Here is a 25,129-nt window from a genome sequence, read left to right on the forward strand (position 1 = left end):
CTAGCAAACCAAGTGTTAAGAGATGCCAATAAGTTTTTACACTTAATAAAGCTGACCAATAATTAAAAGCTGGCAAATATGCATACTTTCAGCTATACAGGTATTCCAGTTAGAAGGTTTCGCCATTAAATATAAAGACTATACTCCTGAGAATTTTTCCTATTCTTTAACTCCATTTTTAACAAAGCAACTCCTTATTTAGTTAGATGATTCACATGTGGCTTAGTGAAGGCAGAAAAGTAATTCAAAAGGCAACTAAACCATGATTCTTATAACACAGGTACTGGTTCTGTAGATAGCAACTCCTTAAAATATTCCTGAAGCTAAAACTGCCTGAAGTAGTCAATGACTGAAACAGTTTGGAAGTAATTTTACAATGTGCACTCCTTATTACTCCTAAATACAATGGTGACCATCAGTGCCATTGAAGATTCCCCCAGTAAACACATTACTAGCTATGATGTATCTATTTTTTGAGAACAAACATTTCTGAAAAAGTTAAAAGCATAAACTTTCAAGTTCAACATACTTGCACAGATATATGTATATGTACAGATAGTATGCCCTTGTATATGTAGTATGTAATAGACATACAAACTATTACTACTACTTACTAGCTGAAAAGGTGGTAAGAAAGCAGGTTAAGCAAGCTCTGAGCTTTAGTTTTCTTACAGATGAAGGGGAGATAATAGCACACCCCTCACAGTGTCACTTTGAGGAAAAAGGAGAGAACTCAGGTAGGCCCCTAGCACTGAGCTCAATGCAAGGTGTGGGTGGCATAGTCAGTGGCAGTTGTTCTTGGTGGTGGTGGTGGTGGTGTGCCAGACTGTACAGATCTTTTGGACTTACAATAGGGCCAAATTTTGAAAAGCTCGCTATCTGTTGCAAATAAGATAAGTCAAAAATGCATTTGGGACTTCCCTGGTGATCCAGTGGTTAAGACACTGATTTTCAGTGCAGGGAGTGTAGACTCGATCCCTGGCTGGGGAACTAGGATCCCACATGCCACCATGGCGTGGCCAAAAAAAAAAAAAATATATATATATATATATATATATATATATATATATATATATATATATAGCTTTAAGCCATTAAAAAAATGATACAAGATGCAATTATCATACCTAAGTTACTGAATATCACAGCTTAGGCTCTCCAACCTTAAATATGCTCAGAACATTGACAGCAGCCTACAGTGGGGCACAATCATCTAACTCAAGACCTATTTTATAACAGAGTATGGGATACATCATGTAACTTACTAGATGCTGCACTAAAAGGGAAAAGCAGAATAGGTCATAGAGTACCAGTCATTTATCTTTGTGAGGGCATGGCCGACTGGGAGCTGGAAGCTGCTGCACCCCAGAGGCAGGACCATCTCTCACTTGGGAAAGAATTACAATTTAAAACTGGATCTAGTGAATTCACACAGCTCTTGCAACATGAAGTTGAAAAATCATAATTTAAACCATCCTAAGTTTGGGACCATCTGTACTTCCCAAAGGTGGCCAGAACCCGATCTCCTACAGCCACCACACAGGTGATCACAAATTGACAGGTTAAAATAAAAGACATTCATTCTGTAATATTTCTGCAGGCCAGAAGTTTGAAATCAAGGTGTCAGCCGGGCTCCACTGCCTCTGGAGGCTCTAGAGAGGAATTCCTTCTTTGCCTTTTCCATCTTCCAGAGTCTGTGGGCATCTGTCGTAGTTTCATCACTCCAAACCCTGCCTCTCTGGTCATACAGTCTGCTTCTCTTCTGTCCGTGTCAAATCTTTCTCTGCCTTACTCTTATAAAGATCCCTGTCCCTGGATTGTGGGTCTGAGCAGAAATCTTCATCTCAAGATCCTTAACCTAGATAAAACTAAATAAGGTAATGCAAAGTTCCAGGGATTGAGATGATGACCTATGTTTTAGAGGATAACATTCAACCCACAACAATTTCCCATCCTATAAGTTCCTCTAGAACCTTGCAACTTCCCCATGTAGACGGGATTCTGTGTGCCCTCCCCTTGAATTCTGGTAGGATTTTGTGTCTGCCTTCACAAACAGAGTGAAGTAGCGATGCTACCTGACTTCTGAGTCTAGGTCATAACAGCATTAGGCACTTCTACCTCATTAAAGTGGGACACACATCCTGGAACCCAGCTACCGTGAGGACAGGAAGCCCACGTGAGCCTACATGGAGGGGCCGTGTGTAGGTGTTCTGGCTTACAGAGGTTCTGGCTCACAGTCACCATCAACTACCCACAAATACAAGCATACCTCCAGATGGTTACAGTCCTAACTGTAGAATCAACACCAGTCATGGAGTCTCCTCAGCTAAAGTCCTAGACATCAGAGGCCAGACTGGTGGTCCCGGTGACTCCCCCACTCAGTACAGCTCTTTACCCACAAAAGGTCCTCACAAAAGGTCCTCTACCCCAGTCTCACTACCTACCCAATCAGGAATACTAAAAGGAGGGGAGTAGCAGAGATTGGGTGTGAAGAAAAGGAGCAAGCTGCTATAAATGTAGTTATTTGGGGCATCTGTTCAATAGATTGGAATCTTCCTTCTCTCGAATGAGTGAGTGAAGTTGCTCAGTCGTGTCCGACTCTGTGATCCCATGCACTGTAGCCAGCCAGGCTCCTCTGAGGTCTACCCCAAATGGAGAGTCCTGAGCAAAATAAACAATTTTTCTTGTATTTAGCCACTAAGTTTTGGGGTGGTATGCTGCAAAACAATAAATAAGAGACTAATTATTCATTAAATAATGAAATGGGGTAAGGTTAAAGATTAAAAAAAAAAATAACAACAGTGCATTAGAAATATTTCCTGGCATTGAGCATCTTTGATTTTTGTCTAAATATAGTGGGAGCATACACAAACACATACACTTTTAGAGGAAAAAGTGACTCAGTCTCTCTCATTCTGACTGACAATATGGAAGGATCCCTTAATTAGAAATTATATGAGCTACAGTAGACCTTATATATCATTTGGTCAAACTTCATATTCTACAGGTTCAGAAAGTAAGACTCAAAAGTGGTCCCGGTGACTCCCCCACTCAGTACAGCTCTTTACCCACAAAAGGTCCTCACAAAAGGTCCTCTATCTCAGTCTCACTACCTACCCAATCAGGAATACTAAAAGGAGGGGAGTAGCAGAGATTGGGTGTGAAGAAAAGGAGCAAGCTGCTATAAATGTAGTTATTTGGGGCATCTGTTCAATAGATTAGAATCTTCCTTCTCTCGAATGAGTGAGTGAAGTTGCTCAGTCGTGTCCGACTCTGTGATCCCATGCACTGTAGCCAGCCAGGCTCCTCTGTCCATGGAATTCTCTCGGCAAGCATACTGGAGTGGGTTGCCATTTCCTTCTCCAGGGGATCTTCCCGACTCAGGGATGGAACAACGGTCTCCTGCATTGCAAGCAAATTCTTGAGCAGCTGACCCTCCAGGGAAGCCTCACTTCTCTACCTTTGGTTAAATTGAGGGTTTTGTTTGTTTGTTTACTTTCCTACCTTAAGCCTGTGACTCCAGGCCTCGGTCGGGAAGATCCCCTGGAGAGGGAAATGGCAACCCACTCCAGTATTCTTGCCTTGGAAATCCCACGGATAGAGGAGCCTGATGGGCTACAGTCCAAAGGGTGGCAAAGAGTTGGACACGAGTGAGCATGCCAGGCCTTAAAAACTGTCTAGGGCACAGAAAGGAAAGGCACCAATTGTTATATGGAAGGAAATGAAAAATCTGTTTCCACGTTCACTTTACATGCTCTCCATGAGCTGTCTGAGAAGGCTCACAGATTTTAGACCTGTTTTATAACAGAGACCTTCCTGCATTAGTGGAAATGTTTTCTATCTGCTCTGGTGAGGATGGCTCGCTTCCCTGGTGGCTCAGAATGTAGTCTGCCTGCAGTGCAGGAGACCTTGGTTTGATCCCTGGGTTGGAAAGATCCCCTGGAGAAGCGAATGGCAACCCACTCCAGTATTCTTGCCTGGAAAATCCCATGGACAGAGGAGCCTGGCAGGATACAGTCCATGGGGTTGCAAAGAGCTGGACATGACTGAGTGGCTTCAATTTCCTTCTTTTCTTTCTTTCTGGTGAGGATGGGGGCTACGCACTCCATGTAGCCATTAACTTATGTGAAATGTAGCTCACGTGACTCAGGAACTGAATTTTTCCTGTGACTTAATTTTAATACCATATTGGACAATGCATTTTGAGACAAAGTATTTACAAAGCCATTCTGAGGTTAGAGATTCTAACTAGTGACATCAACAGTCCAAGTGACCTGAAACTTCATATTCACTGCTGTGTCTCTTGTTGCTATTTAGTCTCGCAGTTGTGTCCGACTCTTTTGTGACCCCATGGACTGCAGCCCACCAGGCTCTTCTGTCCATGAGATTTTCTGGGGAAGATTACTGGAGTGAGTTGCCAGTTCCTCCTCCAGGGGATTTTCCTGACCTAGGGATTGAACTCACGTCTCCATATCTCCTGCATTGCAGGTGAATTCTTTACCACCGAGCCACTGGGGAAGCTCTGAATAACCTTTCTTCTGTGGAAGGATTGGTCTTTGAGTTCAGTGGTAAAATGCCTTTTGGGATTCAGAACTTCTCTCCTATGATTGCTTAATGCCTCAGTAAGAGTGGAGAGATCTCCATAATGTGGTTGCAATTTCTGATTTCTGAGAGTCATTCAGAGTTCACAGCTGCATGACCAAAAAAGAACTAAAAATTCCTTGTGTGAGCAGCTATATGTGATGGAAGAAGACAGAAATCCAGAGAGATTTTTCTGACATTCTTTTTCTCAATTCTAGAATCACAAATAAAGTGAATTTTGAGTGTATGAAGATGATAATAAGTGGGAAAGGTCAGAAATATTATCCAAATAATAAGTTAATGTTGCACAGTGATTTGTTTATAATTGGAACTCAAGTTTCCCAGTTTGACCTCCCAAGAGTATCTATAATTTGCATCCTGTTGAACTTGACTAGCATCAGCGCCTGCTCACCTCTTTCCCCAGCGACTCCTCTCTCCAGAGGCCTGGCCTCTCAACACTGGAAGGAACTACACTATCCGAGGTGACCTGAGTTTAACATCCCTGCATCCAGGCTACAGTCACAGTGCTTTCTCTGCTTTCAACACCATTCAAAAGGTCCTTCTCTATCCTTTAAGCCTCAACCTAAGGAGCCTTCCAGGGCCTTCTTCCATTTGTCTAATTTCTTCTTTCACACTCCCTTAAAAAGTCTGTCACTTAGGGGAACTTATTAAAATTTCACATGTTTTTTTCTTCTTAGTAAATTATACTCTATTAAAGTACAGGATTTTCTTTATTATAATCTTTAATGACCAGAAAAACCACAGTGCTGCACAATATGCTTAAGAAATACCTATTGAACTGTAGCAAAAGCACCCAATAAATTGTACAAATTTGTAACAAGCTTGTTTTATAGCGTTTCACAGTAATTACAAGGACTAAAATCATCCTTGAGGATTTGCATTCTTGCAAAAGGTATAAAACACAGTAACCTTCAAAGTAAATAGGACATGACAGAGCCATATCCCAGGACTTTCACGAACAGAGTGGATTTTTGTCCTGTGTTTTTCTGCATTACAATGTTCATGCCGCCTTAAAAATAACATTGTGGTCATTTTTCAGCTTGATGAATTTGAGCTAATGGATGAAAAAGTAACCTCCAGAGACAGAGCCCTGAGAGATGGAAACACAGGGTTCTCAATATAAAAAGCCTTTCCAAGTTCTCAAGTGACACTGGCATCAGAGCTGAAGCAATTGCTATTCACAATACATTCATTAACAATGTTAAGTGAAAGATACAACTAAAGCCAATAATATCATTTTGTCCCATTTCCTGAGCAATTCTGTATATTAACTAGGATGATTTCTCCTGCTTCTTGTCTATTTCACACTCCTGACTTGTATAATTAACATGTAGCAGGTAGTTGATACACAGGAGGGAGTGTCTGTATTAAAAATACCTTTTCATAATCAAATTCAAGCACTCATTTATGGTCTGTCTATCTTAATAAATCAACTAATACTTCATTTTAAAAGCCATATAAAGCTCTATTAACCCATCTTTACATACTAATTTAAAGTGACGGGCTATTCATAAATTTTTCACATTCATTTATTCAATAAATATTCTAAATATCTACTATATACTAAGCAAGTTGTTGAATGCTGTCACTATAAAGGTGAATAGTTTAAGGTTACCGTCTCTGTACGGGAAACAGGAAAATTAAATAATGCAGTACTGCATGTCTTCCCACCGCAGGACACCAGGTACAGCAAAAACAAAAGAGTTGTCAGGTTTATCTGGGAGGACTTCTGAGAAAATCTGAGAAATCAGAGCAAAGCTTAAAAAGAGCACTGTGTATGGAAGATCAAAAATAGGTATGATTTTCAAGTGAATTTCTGACCTTATGGGAGGGAAGTCCTGGCCCAGCTGCTTGATGAGCAGGACTGACTGAATGATTCTACCTTCCCAGGCCACAGCTGATGGGGCATCTCATGTGGTCCATGAACAATAAACAAGTAGAACACGATGTGTACAATCTGCTGAACCAGTGCAGTTCCCTCTCTTGAACTTTATGTTGGTAACAGAAGGAGACTAGGGTGGGGAGAGGTGGGAGCAGAAGGGGAAAGTCATTACAGAGAAAAGGTCAAAGGCACACACATGTTGAAGATGCCAGGAAGCAGGAAGCTTGGATAAACACAGGAGGTAACTGGTAGCCCCACAAAGGTAGAGGAATCCTGGCCTGCCAACAGAAGCAAAAGTTTCAGGGCAATACCAAGGCCATGTGGTCCATTAAAATCAGAGGATGGGCATCCCCAACACTGCCGTTGGTTCTTAAGAGTACTCTGGGTCCCATGGCCATGAGACCCACCCACGCACCAGGAGAGCCCCTGTCCTGTTTCCTCTGCAAGTGTATCCTCACTCCCCTCTGCTTGAGTTAGTTTGACTGGGTCATGGCTCCTCAACCCTTCTCCAAACAGATGATGTGTCAGTGTTCTGAGTTATGGAACTCACTGCCCATTCGCTCTGGCTTTTACTGTTTTACACTGTGTCCAATTTACAAGTATTAGAATGCCTTCCTCTGACCCTCAGTGGATCTTTATCTTACTTTAGGGTAAATAAATCATGTTTTAGACATTGCACTGAACAAATTCAATTTGTCTTCATGAAAAATAGCACTTGGAAAATGGGCAGCATAGTGTACTGATTAAGAGTGCAGGCTCAAAAGCCAGACTCCTGTGACCCAATTTCAGCTTCAGCACTCACTGACTGTGTGACCTTGGACAAGTTATTGCACTTCTTGGAACCTCCTCGTCCCCATTTGTAAAATATGCATGAAAGTAGTGTCTACCTCATAGGAATTTTTATTAAGATTATATAGGAACATTACAAAGTATGTTCTGTTTTAGTTTTTATTAAACAAATGGACATTCTCTTCTTAATCATAGATACAATGGTTTGGATTTTGTAATTTTAATGAGTGGAAAAAGAAAGAGAAGTTAGAGGATCTGTTAAACACTAGTATAGCTAGCTACAATTTACCTAGGACATATTGTGTGCCCAGCATGGACCAGGTACTTGACATCCATCATCTCATACATGTGGTCTGTATAAAACACTCAAATGTGTTTGACAATTAACAAACACACATTGAAATCTGACTGCATACGGGCACTGGTCCATGGCTATAAATAAGAATAGAATACAACCCCTGCTCCTGAGGAGTTCCCTGTATGGTTGGGATGCTAAAGCTGGGTCAGGCAACTTCATCATCTACTTTGGTTCAATTAACTGCAAGATGAGGATGTTTGAAGAGGTGGCTCAAGGTACCTATTTCACCTAATAATGATTTCACACTCACTGGAAATCAAACTTTTTAAGCTTTGCCACTAATAAGCACTTGTGCTAAATGACACTGTAGACAATCAGTACTGCAGTATTTTGGGAGGTCTTTGAGGCCAAGTTATTTGGATTAAGCTGCTGGAATACACTGGTAGAAGCAGCAGCCCTCTACAGAGAGAGATCTCTTGGTCAAGGCCAAGCTCCAAAGACAAAACTGTAGTGTTCAAACAGGAAGATGCCTTGCAGTCCTAAAGGATACCTAGTTCCCTGCTTTCATCTCTGCACTGAGCGCCAGAAGGAAAAGGTGATGTAGTTCATAGCCCGCTAGGTGTCCCATTCCATGACACTCATGCTAGGGATTTCTGCACTGCCCCACAATACATCACAGAGATGAATAAACCATATTCCAGACTAAGACTGTTTGGATTCAAACCTCTACTCGGCCACTTTTTCGCTATGTGATCCCAAATCAAGTTATTGAGCTTCTCTCCTCCCTGTGAAGTTGGTATCATAATACCAATCCACATAAACATTAAGTTAGATATTTATAAGTTGCAATGGCAGAGAGCCTGATGCAAAATGAGCCTTCAATAAATGATGATGATGATAATGATAAACACTAACAGAAGGCATTTACTTTGGAACAAGCTCCTTTTCTAAGCACTTCACATTTATCACCTCATTCACTCTTCACAACAAACATATAAACAGGTAGGTATTGCTATTACTCTCAATATATGGCATTACAGAAAGGTTGAAAATTTTGTTAAAGTAGAAGAACTCATATGTGAGCATAGAGCATCTTTGTCCTGAGTCTGAGCCCCTAACCACTGCCCTGAGTGGGGTCTCCCATGATTTTCTGTTCCCAACATGAAATCTTTCTACAGGTCAGGTGCTAACTCAGACTGGTCTACACACCAACCTATGACACAGATAGAATTATTCAGTTTGCATTAAATATATATATAAACATAAAAAGGGATTATAACAAAGGTGGAAGCAGTGAAGGGAGAGGTCATTGACTGTAGGATAAAGAGAACTGAGTTAAGGACTGAACACACATAACTATCAGGAACTACTCCATGCAGGAAATGTCAGTGGATATCTTGGAAGCAAATTTGTTATCTGATGACACAGGGCAGGTAACAAAGGTAATGAACCACTTCAGCAGCTTCAGAGCTGTGTTGAAAAGCCAGGTCATTGCAGCAATTAGCTAGAGGAGGTGGACACGAATGAGCGGCTGAACCGAACTGACCTGAACTGAACCGACTGTGTGTTGTGGTATAAAGGGGTAGGCTTTGAAGTCAAGCACCAGTTCTTTGACTACTAGCTGTTTCCTTTAGAAAGCACTCAACTTCTCTGAGCCTTGGGTTTTATTTTACTAAAATTGAGATTGTAATAACCAATTTGTAGGGTTGTTTGGAAAATTAAACAAGATAATTTTTTTTAATGCCAAGCAGTGACTAGCACATATTAAGCACATGCTTAATAAATAATACTAGTTTCCTTGTAAAGCACAGTGTGTGATAAACTATGGGAGGTGAACCTATGCGTCTTTACAACATAGGTAAATTAAACACTCCTCCAAGTAGGGGAAACACTGGAAAAGAGTAGGAGACTGTAATTCTATCTTGATTAATAATGAACAGCAGAGTAATCTGCTAAAAGCAGAGGAAAAAAGTTCATTTTTATTCTGATTTACATCTGGGACAAATAAAACTTGGTTGGATGTTTGTCCAGATTGTTATAAAGGAAGGACTCTTTCAGCATAACCCTTGGGGACAGCATAGAATGCAAATCTGACAACATAGAAAATTCTGGATGCCCGATATTGGGTAAACTGCCGAGTCCTCGGAAACACTTGCAGATGACATCACTCTTGGTTTGTCAGTACTCAGAGGGTTTGATTAAGGTGTGAACTTTTCCAAATCCCAAATTACTAAACATTCCAGGTGTACCAAATAATCAGTCTTTCCTCTTGACAATCGTCCAGAATCCTCACAGAAACCGCTTCACTCCTATCGCGTTGGATTTCCAGTGCTCACGCACTCCACATTCACCAATGTTATACTGGTGAACACCTCCTTCTTTCTCAAGGTATTCACTGTCAGGAAATTATTATTTGTAGAATAGAATTATAATTCTAAAGGGATATGCATTATACCATGATTTATGGAGAAGATGTTTTTACCATCCAGAGAAAGACCAATTTTCTGACACTTTAGTTCTATTTGCTCAAAAGCATTACTGTTACAAAATTACACATTATGACTAGTAATAGCATTATTCTCACCTCAGTAAGTACTTGGTTTGGTAAATCTTTAAGAACTCTCAACTTTGGCAATCAATTTAGTTAACTACAGGAAATAGCCTATTTTATATAGATTATTACCTTAATATCATATTGCTCCCCAAACTCACATAACATTCAGAGTGAATTGTCACTCTGATATGTCACTCAATATACATTTACATAAACATCTCACTATTGAGCCTGCCAGATAAAACATACTTGAGAAGCCAGATTTGTGTAATATCACGGTTATCTAGGTTTGAGTTCATATTCTCCACCACATTCACCCTCTAATCTTTCAGGTTCTATACATTAACTTCATGTCAAACTATGTCAATATAACAAAAACAGCCCCAAACAGGGAATGAGAGGGAAACATGAGTCAGCTAAATTTCAGTGGAAAGATAATGAATTCCATCTGGTTGTTCTTGGCCCACCATCCAACCATCTCACCATCAAGAACCTGGAGTATTCCAGAATTATCTTTCAATCCCTCAACAACTCATATCCAAACAGTAGCTGAGGTTGAGGTATGTCACTTCCATCTTTTAATGTCTTTTGAGCATTTATTCTTCATTCTACTGCCCTAGTTTCAGTCTTCTTCTATTTTATATTACAATATAGAATTTTTCTACTTTAAAGTTTTTGAAATATGAAATAAAAACGTCACAGAACATGCATATTGACAAATGATAACTATGGTCCCTTGGACTTAAGGGCAGATTCATGACACCTTTTAGAGCCTTAAACTCTGAGACACTTTCTCCATTATATTGCATCCTTACATGAGCAGTATCTAGACTACAACTTGGATCATACCTCCATATCTCTCTCACCTAAAACACTTCTCTGATTTTTTTTTAATATAAAGTAAGTTCAAAAAAATGTTTACAGATTCTAATTCAGAAGTAGAACCTAATGTGCTCCAATATTCTAGAAAATATTTTCTTAGACCCCTACAATACATTGGAAATTGACCTGTATCATCTTTGAAACTTAAAACTGCAATTCAGAAGCTTAATTTGCTGGTTCTTACTGCAAATATTAAAAAGTGAACCATTCTCCATCACTAAAACGTCTATAAATAACATATGCTGGAAAGGGTGTGGAGAAAAGAGAACCCTCTTACACTGTGGGCAGGGATGTAAGTTGGTGCAGCCACTACAGAAAGTCCCTCAAAAACTAAAGATAGAGTTACCACAAGATCCCGAAATCCCACTCCTAGACAAAAACATAATTTAAAAAGATACATGAGCCTTCATATTGAGAGCAGCACTACACACAATAGGCAAGACATGAAAACAACCAACATGTCCATCAAAAGATGAATGGATAAAGAAGATGTGGTAAAAATACACAGTGGAATACTACTCAATCATAAAAAGAATGAAATGCCTTTTGTAGCAACACAAATGTACTTAGAAATGATCACATTAGGTAAATCAGAAGGATAAAGACAAATATCATATAATGTCACTTATATGTGGAATCTAAAATATGAAACAAATGAACTTATCTGCAACAGGAACAGAATCACAGACAGAGAACGGACTTGTGGTGCCTGGAGGTAGATAGGAGTGGGATGGCCTGGGAGTCGGGGATTGGCAGATACAAACTATTACATGTAAAATTGATAAACAACAAGGTCCTATTGTATAGCACAGGGAACTATATTCAAAATGTTATGATAAACCATAATGGAAAAGAATGTGAAAAAGAAAGCATACGTATGTATAACTCAATCATTTTGCTGTACAGTAGAAATTAACACAGCATTGTAAATCAACTATATTTCGATTTTAAAAGTGAGCCCTTTTGATGCACTAACACTGGTTTATGTAATCCTCATGAGCCAAGTGCCAAGAGCCCTTCTCATGAGTGATGAACAAAGGCCCACAGAAAAGAGATGCCACCCCTGCTATTATCAAAGTTCACGCTGCCTGGGAGACACACGTAAAAATTTTTATCTGGAGTGATCAGTAAAATAATAAATACACAAATGGAGCTACAGGAGTATCAGGGAGGAGTTGTACCAGGCAGAAAATGGAGAAAAGCAGCCCGAGGAGAAGAAATGGCCTGAGCAAAGGCAAGGAAGTTTAGCTGTGCACAGGTGTGAGGGATTAAAAATAAACTCTATAATTCAGGAAAGACAAATATCCACTATTCTATTTTGGATTTTCACATGAAATCCCTACTTTTAATTATGTTATGGTTACATTTCCTTATCACACAAGAGTTCTTTTATATTGCCAACATACTTACTTACTTTTGACATTACCAGGGGAAAAGAAAGCATTTTTAGGACTATGCTCTCACTAATGCAAGAATTTATTTATACTGTTATAATCTTTACAAAAGCTCTAGGGAAATACCTCAGAATAACTCCAAAAATCTTTTTGCCAAGATTTTCTTTTCATTTGAACTTCAACAAGCAAATGTCCAATCTGCTGCATGGCCTTAAGTACCAAGATCAAGAATTTCTTCAAGAAAGTATAAACACAAATTCTTTAAAAATAATAATAATAAAATGGCTATACTCCTCTGATTCTATTCCTAAAAATCGAGGAAATGCTCCATTAACTACCAGGTGTAAATAGATACTGAAAATTCTTTAATGTTCTCCAAAGGCTAATTGAACACTGATGTTTCAAACTTTACCTCACGAAAACTTTCTTAATTACTACTAAAATTAAAAACAACAACACAAACTTACTACTTTGGTCTTTATCTCATCCTTCTCCCTACATTATTTACTCAAATTATTTATAAGTTACAGGCTATAGAAACACAGTTATCAAAATGTAGGGAAAGCTCACATGAGGATCACAAAAGAGAAACATCCCACAACTGGATTACCAGCCTCTGAGGAGTTGAGATTTAAAAGAAGTCAATCCTCACATGTAATCTGAGCAGCAACGCTTCCCCCGCCCCCCCACCCCGCCATCAAAACCACTGCTTGTAGGCTATTTTTAATTTTACTACCATCATTTTCCACATTCTTTTTTCTTCCCCCATGCTTTCCCTTCCCCTCAAAAGAGCTAAAGAAAACTGTATGGTCTTACTTACAATTGTGAAGTTCATGACTTTGAGAATCCAGATGGTCATGGCCAAGTTCACCAGTATTAAAATCATCAGGAGTAGGACAAAGAAATACAGGCATCTTTTCCTCCAGCCATAAATCCCCACTTTGTATACCTGCGGCCCCTCGGAGCTGGGCATGGTGCCCCGGTGATGGGTGTACTGTTCCTGAGGCATCTGAAATAAATGAGCCGAGAAAGCACTCACATTAAACTGTGAGGAGAAAGAGGGGGGAAAAAGAATAGGAAAAAATCAACCTGAAGAGATATGGCTGACTGCTGTCCATATGTTTCTGCCTTCCTGACAAATCTAAAATCTGTATCCTCTGGACAAAAGTGGCTCCTCTGGATGCATGCATGAGCCCTCTCTTTTCATGCAGCCATCTCTCATCATGTGTTCTGAGACATCCACATACATATTGCGGGTGTAGAGGGACCCATAGGAATTCACTTTTCAAATGAGTCTTAGAATTTCGACATCTTTAAGAGGGAGATACTCAAAGTCTTCAGGGTACAATTGAGAATTCACCTGCAAAAGTAAATTAACCTCAACAGTTCATTGTGCTGGTATACTACTGCTACTTGGGCTTCCCTCGTGGATCAGACAGTAAAGAATCTGCCTGCAGTGAGGGAGACCCCCGGTTTGATTCCTGGGTCAGGAAGATCTCCTGCAATGGCAAACCACTCCAGTATTCTTGCCTGGAAAATCCCATGGACAGAGGAGACTGGTGGACTACAATCCATGGGGTCATTATGAGTCAGATGTGATTGAGCGACTAACGTTATGCTACTACTACTTAGGCAATTGATTTGGGGTAAAATGATCTCCAAAGAAATTATTCTGTATTGCCGAAAAGTCAGTGGCAAAATCAGTCCATGGGGTTTGAAAAGAGTCAGACATGACTGAAGCGACCTAGCACAGTGGCAAAAGTAACAAGTTTGATCCTGCCTTCCAGAGTTCAAAGAGGTGTGGATGTGCTCAGTTGATTCAGGAATCCTTCAAAAGTGATACCCTGTGTTTAAATGCCTCCCTTGACAGAGATCTCACTACCCTTTCAAGTAGTCCTTAGGAGTTAGATGATTCTAATTCTTATCAACACATTTATTTAATAAATATAAAAGAGTCTGAAAGTCAAGTAAGGTATGAATATTCACTCCAGGAGCTTGCAGGCTAATGGGAAAAATGAACTAAACAGTGATTATAGCAGAGTGAGATAAATTAGGAAAAAAAAAATCTGCCAATATTAAGTAATATACCAATCCCCTTTAAAGGAAGGAAGGTTTCTCCAACCCCTGCTGTTGACACAAATTATCTTTATACTAGCACTACTAATTAGGTACCAACACAAATCTAAGTAAACATTACTTCTATAAAATTCTCCAACCAAAACAAATTTTAAAATTAAATACAAACAAAATTACCAATGCGTATCATTTAAAATGGAAAATAACTGCCTACTGAGAAGAATGATGATCCGCAAAACTACACAGCATATTGTGGTAGCAAGAGCTTTAGCACAGCGTCTTCTGAGCACAGATCCCTACTCTGCCATGAGCCATGTGGCACAGCCCTACTGCTTTTCTCCATTCACATGGCTGCACGACTTTTATTTCGGTGTGTTTACTTCATCTGGCCCTCACGTAGGCATACCGTATTCTCTAGGAATAAGACCGTTCATCTTAGTCAATAGCAATTACATGAGTAATAAGTGGTGCCAAGGTGACCATGGTGACAGTCAAACTGTAGACCCTAAAATCATGTCCTTGGTTATGAGGATCATCATCCTCTGGATGGTTCAGAATATAATTACTGTATGGATTTTTGCTAATAATTAAAATGTACACATAAAATCTAAAAATCCCCCAGAGAACCCATGGCCTTTATACACCAGGGGAATTCTATTTGAAAAGCCAAATGAATTCTTACTTAAGGTCTATTCAAATGTTCAGTGAAGACCTATACACATTTATGCCATTCTGAATACTTACCTAGCACCAAAATCAGGCTCTAATATGAGTATATGTTTAAACCCATGTGTGCGGAATGAATAAGTAAAAAATAAATGAATGCATGCATGATGAACAAATGCTGAATGTTTTTCCACCCACTATAAAATCTACTGCCATCTAAGGTTGTACAAAAGTCCAAGGCAAATACAGGAGAAAGTTCTTATATCCTTGCAAATTTCCACTTCTGGCTCCCAAAGCCCTGAGTTCCCAACCAAGCAGTGAGTGTCACATTATGAAAGTATCTCAATGGTACTACTCAGCCCCTTATAATTCTGCAAGTCAGGGGTATTTGAAACACATGCGAACACAGCAATGTCATCTCTCACTGACCTTTTCACACACCAAGATCAATGAGAAGGGAAGAAAATGTCTTATAAGTTTGAAGGAAATTAGACCTTTCTTTTCCAAGGAATCATATTCCATAAATTAAACAAAATCTTAGAATCCCATTTGCAAGATCCTTTGATTCTAATCAACTAGTTTTATACATCAGCTAATTTAACACTAGAGAAACTGACCCATTTGTGTCTGGCTCCAGGGTTTGTGGGGGGTGGGGGGCAAGGACAAAAGTAGCTGTTTTTGACCCTTGTAGGTGTGAAGAACAATGAAAAATTCTTGAGAAACCAGTGTACAGAAGCTAGCGAATATTGCCACCACACACTGTGCCTTTTCTCTAACATTTGTCTCAAGCAGTGGAGGGCATAACATAACTTAGCTATCAAATGGAAATGAATATTCAATCAATATTTATGTAGCTGTGGATATGGACATCACACATGTGCTTTTTTTTTTTCATACACAGATTATTCAAACTTGACAGTTGCAATGATTATCTCCACTTAGGGTTCACAATCCTGATGCCCATCAGAAGCACCTGTGGCACTTTTAAATCACCTACACTCAGATTAAAATAATAATAATCACAAGGGTAAGACCCAGGCATTAGAATTTTTAAAAGTTCTCCAGATAATCCTTAAGTGTAGACAAGGTTACATACCACTGACCTAGAATAATGTCTCAACCCTGATTAAGCAGGAAAACCCAAAACAAACTTTTAACACATACAAAATCAAATTATGAGAGCTACAATGGAATTGGAATGACCTGGAATCCCCAGGTCATTCCAGGCATTTGGGACAATTTATCTAAAAAATGCCCCTTTTGTTTGTTTTTTATTAAGCCAGATGCCTTCCTTGCTGCTGCTGCTTGTTTTTTTTTTTTTGTTGTTGTTAATTAATTTGCTTGGATTATAGTTTATTTACAATGTTGTATTAGTTTCAATTGTATAGCAAAGTGAATCAGTTGTAAATTTTTTTTCCATAATGCGACTATTTCAAGGTAGAAATATCTTAAAGTCTAGCATATGAAACAGCAGAGCTCCTCTGCTTAAAGGAAGAGTGAGGACTTGGCCACCCTTGAAGCCCTTTTGCAGAACCTTTGTACTCCTAGAAACCACTAACTTTGCCCCAGTGTGAACTGACCAGCTGAGGAGCTAAAACCCAGCAAGCTGAAGTAGTGACCCTTCAAACCACACAGGAGTTAGTAGCTGAGAGGGGATCAGAACCTATATTCTCTGATACCCGGTGTAGTGGCGGATTATGCATGCCATGAGGACTCCTGGATCTGAACCATATTACCAGCCTACCTTAAGGAATCACATAAATAATAATAATTCCAGTCTGCAATTTAAGGAAGGAGGGAAGGAAGGAGGGAGGGAGGGAGAAAGGGACCCGTTTTGTACAAATGATTATAACACATATGTGGAATCTAAAAAAGTTGGTGCAGATGAACTTATTTAGAGAACAGAAATTGTGTTACAGATGTAGAAAACAAACTTATGGTTACCAAGGGGGAAAAGGGGAGAGCAGAAACTTGGGATTGACAATACTATATGTAAAAGAGATAACTAATAAAAACCTATTGTGGAGCACAGGGAACGCTATAGTCTGTAATGACCTATATGGGGAAATACTCTAAAAGAGAGTGGATATATGTATAACTTATTCACTCTGCTGTACACCTGAAACTAATACAGAATTATAAATCAACTATACTCCAATACATTTTTTTAAAAGAAAAAAATTACAAAGTGTTGCCAAACAATAAGGTAATGGATACATCTGTTATCAATAATCCTGCTGGAAGAAGAAAATTTAGATAAGCTGAGTAAATTGAATTTTCCAGTAAAAAAAAAAAAACTGAAACATGTTGAAATAATAAAAATTTAAGAGGCAATCCAGACTCCAATCTGGGTTTCTTTTGGTCCTTCCTGGGAGAAGTCTGCTGTACAGGGAATGAAGTTGTAGTTTCAGATGTTCCCTCATCCAGTCTCTTCCATGGACTTTGAAGGGGCCCTCCCTAGTAGTGTATTACTTCTTCACACATTTTTGTAAAACCAACTAAATAAGATGAAAAAGACTGTCTTTTTCAACTTCCCTTTATTTTGGGTGGCTTTGGAGGATTTACGTGCATTTTGGAGGTCCAAATAAGAGGAATCTGAATTGGGAGTTTACATAGTTTAGATATGTATTTATATGATTTGCAGCCACTTCCCTGTAGAGGTACATTATGCCAGCTCCCCTTGTGTAAGAATATCTTGCAGGAATTTTCCATCCACCCTTGGTGCCAATTCACCAAGCATGGCATCATGAAGGTACAGGACCAAAGGACATGTGGCCATGTAAACATGGCCTCTGATGACAAACACCAGATACCTGGGGGTAGCAAAGGAGCCAGAAGCTAGTTGCAGGTTGTTTTCTTTTTTTTTTTTTCCCCTATTCATCAGTTATTTAAAATTTCAAGCCATAGAATTCAATTTTCATTGACACCCAGTCAAAACAGAAATTCTATCCTGTCAAGGAGTACATCAAGGCTGTATATTGTCACCCTGCTTATTTAACTTATATGCAGAGTACATCATGAGAAACGCTGGACTGGAAGAAGCACAGGCTGGAATCAAGATTGCCAGGAGAAATATCAATAACCTCAGATCTGCAGATGACACCACCTTCATGGCAGAAAGTGAAGAGGAACTAAAAAGCCTCTTGATGAAACTGAAAGTGGAGAGTGAAAAAGTTGGCTTAAAGCTCAACAGTCAGAAAACGAAGATCATGGCATCTGGTCCCATCACTTCATGGGAAATAGATGGGGAAACAGTGGAAACAGTGTCAGACTTTATTTTTGGGGGCTCCAAAATCACTGCAGATGGTGACTGCAGCCATGAAATTAAAAGATGCTTACTCCTTGGAAGGAAAGTTATGACCAACCTAGATAGCATATTGAAAAGCAGAGACATTACTTTGCCAACAAAGGTCCGTCTAGTCAAGGCTATGGTTTTTCCTGTGGTCATGTATGGATGTGAGAGTTGGACTGTGAAGAAAGCTGAGTGCCGAAGAATTGATGCTTTTAACTGTGGTGTTGAAGAAGACTCTTGAGAGTCCCTTGGACTGCAAGGAGATCCAGCCAGTCCATTCTACAGGAGATCAGCCCTGGGATTTCTTTGGAAGGAATGATGCTAAAGCTGAAACTCCAGTACTTTGGCCACCTCATGCGAAGAGTTGACTCATTGGAAAAGACTCTGATGCTGGGAGGGATTGGGGGCAAGAGGAGAAGGGGACGACAGAGGATGAGATGGCTGGATGGCATCACTGACTCGATGGATGTGAGTCCGAGGGACAGAGAGGCCTGGCGTGCTGCAATTCATGGGGTTGCACAGAGTCAGACACGACTGAGCGACTGAGTTGAACTGACTGAAGAATACACTCAATGTAGCACAGAAAACAAATGTCCTCCCCAGTTTTTCTTTTTCTATGGGAACTATGGAAAAGAAAATCAGAAATCTTGTGTTTTCAGGGTGTGTGCACTGTGTGTCTGTATTCCGTAAGTAAAGTTGCATGCTTTATGCTTCACCACCATCAATATTTTTTTTTAAGTTTTATTGAAATTGGAATAGGAGACAATTACCTTTCTATTGTCTGTACAGAAAGTGATAGCACCACATATCACTTGTGTGTGACAAGAGTTGTCATACAAAAAGGCAGTCAAAGGATATACAAGCAAAACAAAATCAGACACATAATTAGGAATGTTATTTTTTCTGGATTTTATAATAGTTCAGCTTTTAAAAATTAAAACTTGAAGTCCCTTTCTCGTTCTAAGTATGTGGTCATCTTTATAAACTTGAGTTTGTATTTCTAATATTCTTTTCCTTAAAATAGTCCCACAATGTATTTAAGTTCCAGGCTTCATAAAACCTAGAGAGTCTTCTGGTCCCTCCCATAAAGAACCTCAAACATACACCAAAACTTCGGTAGAACATCATCATAATACATCACTGCTTAGCTGAGCTCAGTGAAAGTGAAAAAAGTGAAAGTGTTAGTTACTCAGTTGTATTCAACTCTTCACAGCCCCATGGACAGGCTCCTCTGTCTGTGGAATTCTCCAGGTAAGAACAGTGGAGTGGATAGCCATCCTTTTCTCCAGCATATCCCTACCCAGGGGATGGAAACTGGGTCTCCTGCATTGCAGGTAAATTCTTCACCATCTGAGCGACCAGGGAGCTTGATAAAAGGTACAACTATGTACATTCCTCTGAGAAGGATTTTCTGACTTTTGAATGTGCAAGAACCACCCTGGCAAACCATAAATGCAGATTCATAGGCTTTGCATCAAGGAATAATCACTTTGGTAAGACTTAGGCGCATTTGGATGGGGAAACAGTGGAAACAGTATCAGACTTTGTTTTTTTGGGCTCCAAAATCACTGCAGATAGTGATTGCAGCCATGAAATTAAGACGCTCACTCCTTGGAAGGAAAGTTATGATCAACCTAGATAGCATATTAAAAAGTAGAGACATTACTTTGCCAACAAAGGTCTGTCTAGTCAAGGCTATGGTTTTTCCTGTGGTCATGTATGGATGTGAGAGTTGGACTGTGAAGAAGGCTGAGCGCCAAAGAATTGATCCTTTTGAACTGTGGTGTTGGAGAAGACTCTTGAGTCCCTTGGACTGCAAGGAGATCCAACCAGTCCATCCTAAAGGAGATCAGATCAGTCCTGGGTATTTATTGGAAGGACTGATGCTGAAACTGAAACTCCAATACTTTGGCCACCTCATGCGAAGAGTTGACTCACTGGAAAAGACCCTGATGCTGGCAGGGATTGGGGGCAAGAGGAGAAGGGGATGACAGAGGATGAGATGGTTGGATGGCATCACCGATTCGATGGACATGAGTCTGGGTGAACTCCAGGAGTTGGTGATAGACAGAGAGGCCTGGTGTGCCACGATTCATGGGGTCGCAAAGAGTTGGACATGACTGAGCGACTGAACTGAACTGAACTGAAGGCGCATTTGAGAAATCTGTATTTTTAGCAAGCACCAAAATTGATTCTGGATACAAAAGGCCCAAGGATCATGTTTCAAGAACCCAAATTTACATCCAACACAAAAAAAGCATCCCAGGGTCCACCTTTACCTCTACTTGTGTTATTTCTCACCAGATTACCCATTTCCTCCCATATTCTAATGGTATGCTTTCCCATCCCTCACATTTTTGCTGCATTCCTACCCTGGAGCTTTCATTTCTATCATCCTCTTTAGCAATGTACTGAGTTTAACATTCTTTGCAGTCTTCAGTGTTTTGTGCACAAATCTCTTTGTCATTAAACACAATCTTAGCTTACCTTTGTGATTTTCTCCACATGTTGCTAATTTTACTCTCATTGATGCCCAGGGTCCCCAGGTCCTTGACAAATACTAAAAACTTCATATTCTCATATATCTACTGAAATGGCCCATTCAAAAATCACTAATTATGTCCCTGGTCAAAATTCAATGTCCTTTTCTTGGACCTGCTGAAGCTTTGGTTGACCAACATCTCCTTCTCCCCTGGAAACCTTGTCCTTCTTTGGAATTCATGACACTTCTGTTCCAGGGCCCCTTCCTTCTATCTCTGATTTCTGTCTTTTCAAACTTTCCTCTCTGCCTCTTTATCTCAAGTTGATGTTATGAGTCAGTGTTATCTCTCCCATCTCAGAGACAATGGCCAGTGTTATACTTTCATTCTGTAATTCTATGAATGTTAAACTCAACTTATCACTTTCACTCCAGTTACCATCTCAAGTTAAACCTCTCTAAATGTCTTTCATCCATCTATTCCCTCATCAAACAAATTCTATAAACTGCACAGAGTCTCAAGATACCACAAGGAAGATTTACCTTGCCTTCAGGAAGCTCACAGGCTGAGTGTTGGGGGACTTTGAACAGCAAATGCTTAAAGAGACAAAACGAACTACGTAGTGTCTACACTGAAATACATCTGGTCATGTGAAAAAGATTATCACAGGATGAAAATTATTTTATATAGACTCAAGACTCATCTAGAGAGAACTATCTAAGGATGCAACATGTATGCTGAGATCTGAAGGACAATAAAAGATATCAAAGTAAGGGAAAGGGGAAAAGAATGAATCCAGGAGGAAGAAAGAAAGCAAAGGCAAGGGCCCCAATGTGGACAAGGTCTGTGTGACTCATTGTACTGAGTGAAGCAGAGAAGAGCATGAGATGAGGCTGAAATGCTGGCTGGAGTCAGATGATGCTGGGCCTTGGAGATGGTTATAAGAGATTCAAATGTTATTGAAAAGTCAGTGAAAACCCAAGGCCAAATCTGAAACAAGGGAGTAAAAATCTGATTTATAAGAGTATAGCAATGTCTAGCCCTCAATAAGTACAGAATAAATATTTGTTGTTTGATGTGATTGACCATATTATTTTTCTCTCCCTCTATACCAGTTATGTATCAAAAATTCTCAAAAATTGAATATTTTCAATAATGTAATTATACATATGTTTGCAAAATTACATATAATAGCATGCTGTGCTCTGCTAAGTCACTTCAGTCGTGTCTGACTCTTTGCCACCCTATGGACCATAGCCCACCAGGCTCCCCTGTCCATGGGATTCACCAGGCAAGAACACTGGAGTGGCTGCCTGTGCCCTCCTCCAGGGTATCTTCCTGATCCAAGGATTGAACTTGTGTCTCTAAAGTCTCCTGTAATGGCATGCAGGCTCTTTACCTGCAGTGCCACCTGGGAAGCCCCATAATAGCATACATTTATTCAATGAACAAATAAAAATCAAGCCAATGCTAAATAGCAAAGAATATCCTCCAGCAAAAGTAAACAGCTATAAGATCAGAAGGAAAAGAATGAAAACTATACAACTTTTCTCCCTTACCTAAGGCACATGCAACTATATTGATGTTAAATAGGATTAACTCCAAAGCATTACTTTACTCCTTCATGAGGCTATTTTCAATGTTCACCTGTTCATAAACAAATCCAGGTGACTTAAAGATACCCTGTTTCTTTGCACACAAAATGCAATAGGATTACATTTCCCAGAGAATGAATGTTGTAAACTTTGTGCTGCTTTGCTATTAATAAAGAGGACCTGCCAATCATCAGGGCAATGTAATAATATAAAAATCACCCATGACAATGGCTAACAGTTGCCAAGAATAATAGACATGGAATTTCCAAAGAAAATCATTCTGGATGGGTATTTTAAAAGCCTGGTTTTGAGCTGTAACCTCATGGTCTCACACATTCAAATTTTCAGACAGGATCATGCAGTATTACTGAAATCATGGTCTTGACATTCATTTAATGTGACAATCTCAAGGAGATCATCCATTTTTATGACTTGGACTTGTGGAGAACCTCCTCTTAGGTTGTATGGTTGGCTTCACTTCTGTCACTGATCATACTACCAAGACTCAGTGACTTGGCTACCATGAAGATTTTTTTCAACGACCTCACAAATGCCCAACATCAGTCATAGGAGCCATATGATTTGTACAAAGGCCATGATCACTATGAAGTCTTCACAAAGATCCTTGAGCCAAGCCCAGCCTAAGTGGTACCTTGGTCTTGTAGCTGTTGCTCTTCTAATTCAGGAAGTCACATTATATGCCTAGCTTAAGGCTCTCCTACACTGAGTCTCAAAGTGTTAAATCCAAAGACTTTGACAAGCCTTTGACATCTTAACACAGAAACTGGCCTTATCATACTCAAGTGGTCATACCCATGTTCACTCCCCTTCCTAAATCTATTTATAGTAGATACCAGATAGTTACCAGAAAATCTTATGTTGCTCTCCTTCCTATATTTTATCAGTTGATATAAGGATGATGGAAGGTCTTTGGGCAGAAACATATACAGCTGGCATCCTTCATGAGGCTATTAGAACTCCTATTCTAGAAGAATGCTGTTAGAAACCATCACTTTCTGTGTTCAGTGTTTTTGTTTCAGTTGGGTTCTTCTTCAGAAGAAGAACAATTTTTTTTTCTTTTCTCCCCAAATAAAAGAGATATCTAGAAAACCACTACAGTATCTGCATTATCAGTCATCTGTGGAAAATGATTATGTTTTGAGGAATGATTAAAAAACGATAAACTTTCTAAAGATACATCAGTGCTATCAAGTTTCTTGAAGCTTTTTCTTTGCAGCCTGTAAAATTTTATGGGCCATAATCCACTCTACTAATAGGGTAGAGATGAGGACAAGGAGGCTTTGAGAGGCATTTTATTAAGGCTTGCTTGACTCTTCCACCCACCAAGCTTCATAGCGTCTTGTTCCATGAGGGGATTTATGGGAATCCTAATGAGTGCAATTCTCTGTACAGTCACATACCATGGGAGAAAGAAACATAGCAAAGCACAGACCTGGCAGGTGAAGGAAACCCCAATCCCAATCTATTTTTCAACAGAAAAAAAAATTGTGACCATCTACTATGTTGTCACCCTGTTTTTTTATCATGAGAAATGCCTGGCTGGATGAGTTTACAAGCTAGAAATCAAGATAGGAACGAGAAATATTAACAACCTCAGTATGCGGATACCACTCGAATGTTATCAAGCAAAGAGAATGAAGGAACCTCTTGATGATGGTGAAGGAGGAGGGTGAAAAAGTCAGCTTAAAACTAAATATTAAAAAACAAACAAACAAACAAACAACTAAGCTCATGGCATCCAGCCCCATCACTTCATGGCAAATAGAAGGAAAAACTGTGGAAGCAGTGATGGATTTCCTCTTATTGGGCTCTAAAACCACTGTGGACGGTGACTGCAGCCATCAAATCGGAAGATGATTGCTTCTGGGCAGGAAAGCTATGACAAATATAAACACTGTGTTGAAAAGCAGAGACATTACTCTGCTGACAAAGGTTTGTACAGTTGTGAGAGGTGGACCATAAAGAAGGCATGTGTGCATGAAAAATCACTTCAGTCATGTGCGATTCTTTGTGACCCTATGGACCCCAGCTCATTCAAGCTCCTCTGTCCATTGGATTCTCCAGGCAAGAATGCTGGAGTGGGTTGCCATTTCCTTGTCCAAAAGAAGGCACAGAGCCAAAGAATTGATGCCTTCAAACTGTGGTGGTGGAGAAGACTCCTCAGAGATCCTTGGACTGCAAGGAGATCAAACCACTCAATCTTAAAGGATATCAACTTTGAATACGCATTGGAAGGACAGATGCTGATGCTGAAGTTCCAGTATTTTGGTCACCTGATATGAATGGCTGATTCTGTTCTTTTCTGATGCTGGGAAAAATTAAGGACAGGAGAAGAAGGCATCAGAAGTTGAGATGGCTAGATGGCATCACTGATGCAATGGACACGAACTTGAGAAAACTCAGGGAGATGGTGAGGGACAGGGAGCCCTGGAGTTCTGCAGTCTACAGGGTCACAAAGAGTCGGACACTACCGGGCAACTAAAAACTACGTGCCAGTTACCACAGTAGAGCCTGGGGCTATACAGGTCTCCAAAGGATAAGTAGGGTATTTCTATCTTTACTAAGCTTGTATTTTTAATGAGACAGATGGACAGTAAA

General features: G+C 39.8%; 1 protein-coding gene across 9 annotated transcripts in view; it reads right to left on the reverse strand.

Moving 5' to 3' along the window:
- The window catches only part of SGCD (sarcoglycan delta), a 1,096,788-nt gene that overhangs the window by 401,643 nt on the left and 670,016 nt on the right, over window positions 1-25,129 (reverse strand). For all 9 annotated transcript variants that reach the window (XM_044947411.2, XM_044947410.2, XM_044947415.2 and 6 more), the window contains one exon: window positions 13,222-13,410. In XM_044947411.2, coding sequence (XP_044803346.1) covers window positions 13,222-13,410 — 189 coding nt within the window. The remainder of the gene's footprint in view (window positions 1-13,221; window positions 13,411-25,129) is intronic.

Source organism: Bubalus bubalis, chromosome 9 (genome assembly GCF_019923935.1).
Source record: "Bubalus bubalis isolate 160015118507 breed Murrah chromosome 9, NDDB_SH_1, whole genome shotgun sequence".
Taxonomy (NCBI): domain Eukaryota; kingdom Metazoa; phylum Chordata; class Mammalia; order Artiodactyla; family Bovidae; genus Bubalus; species Bubalus bubalis.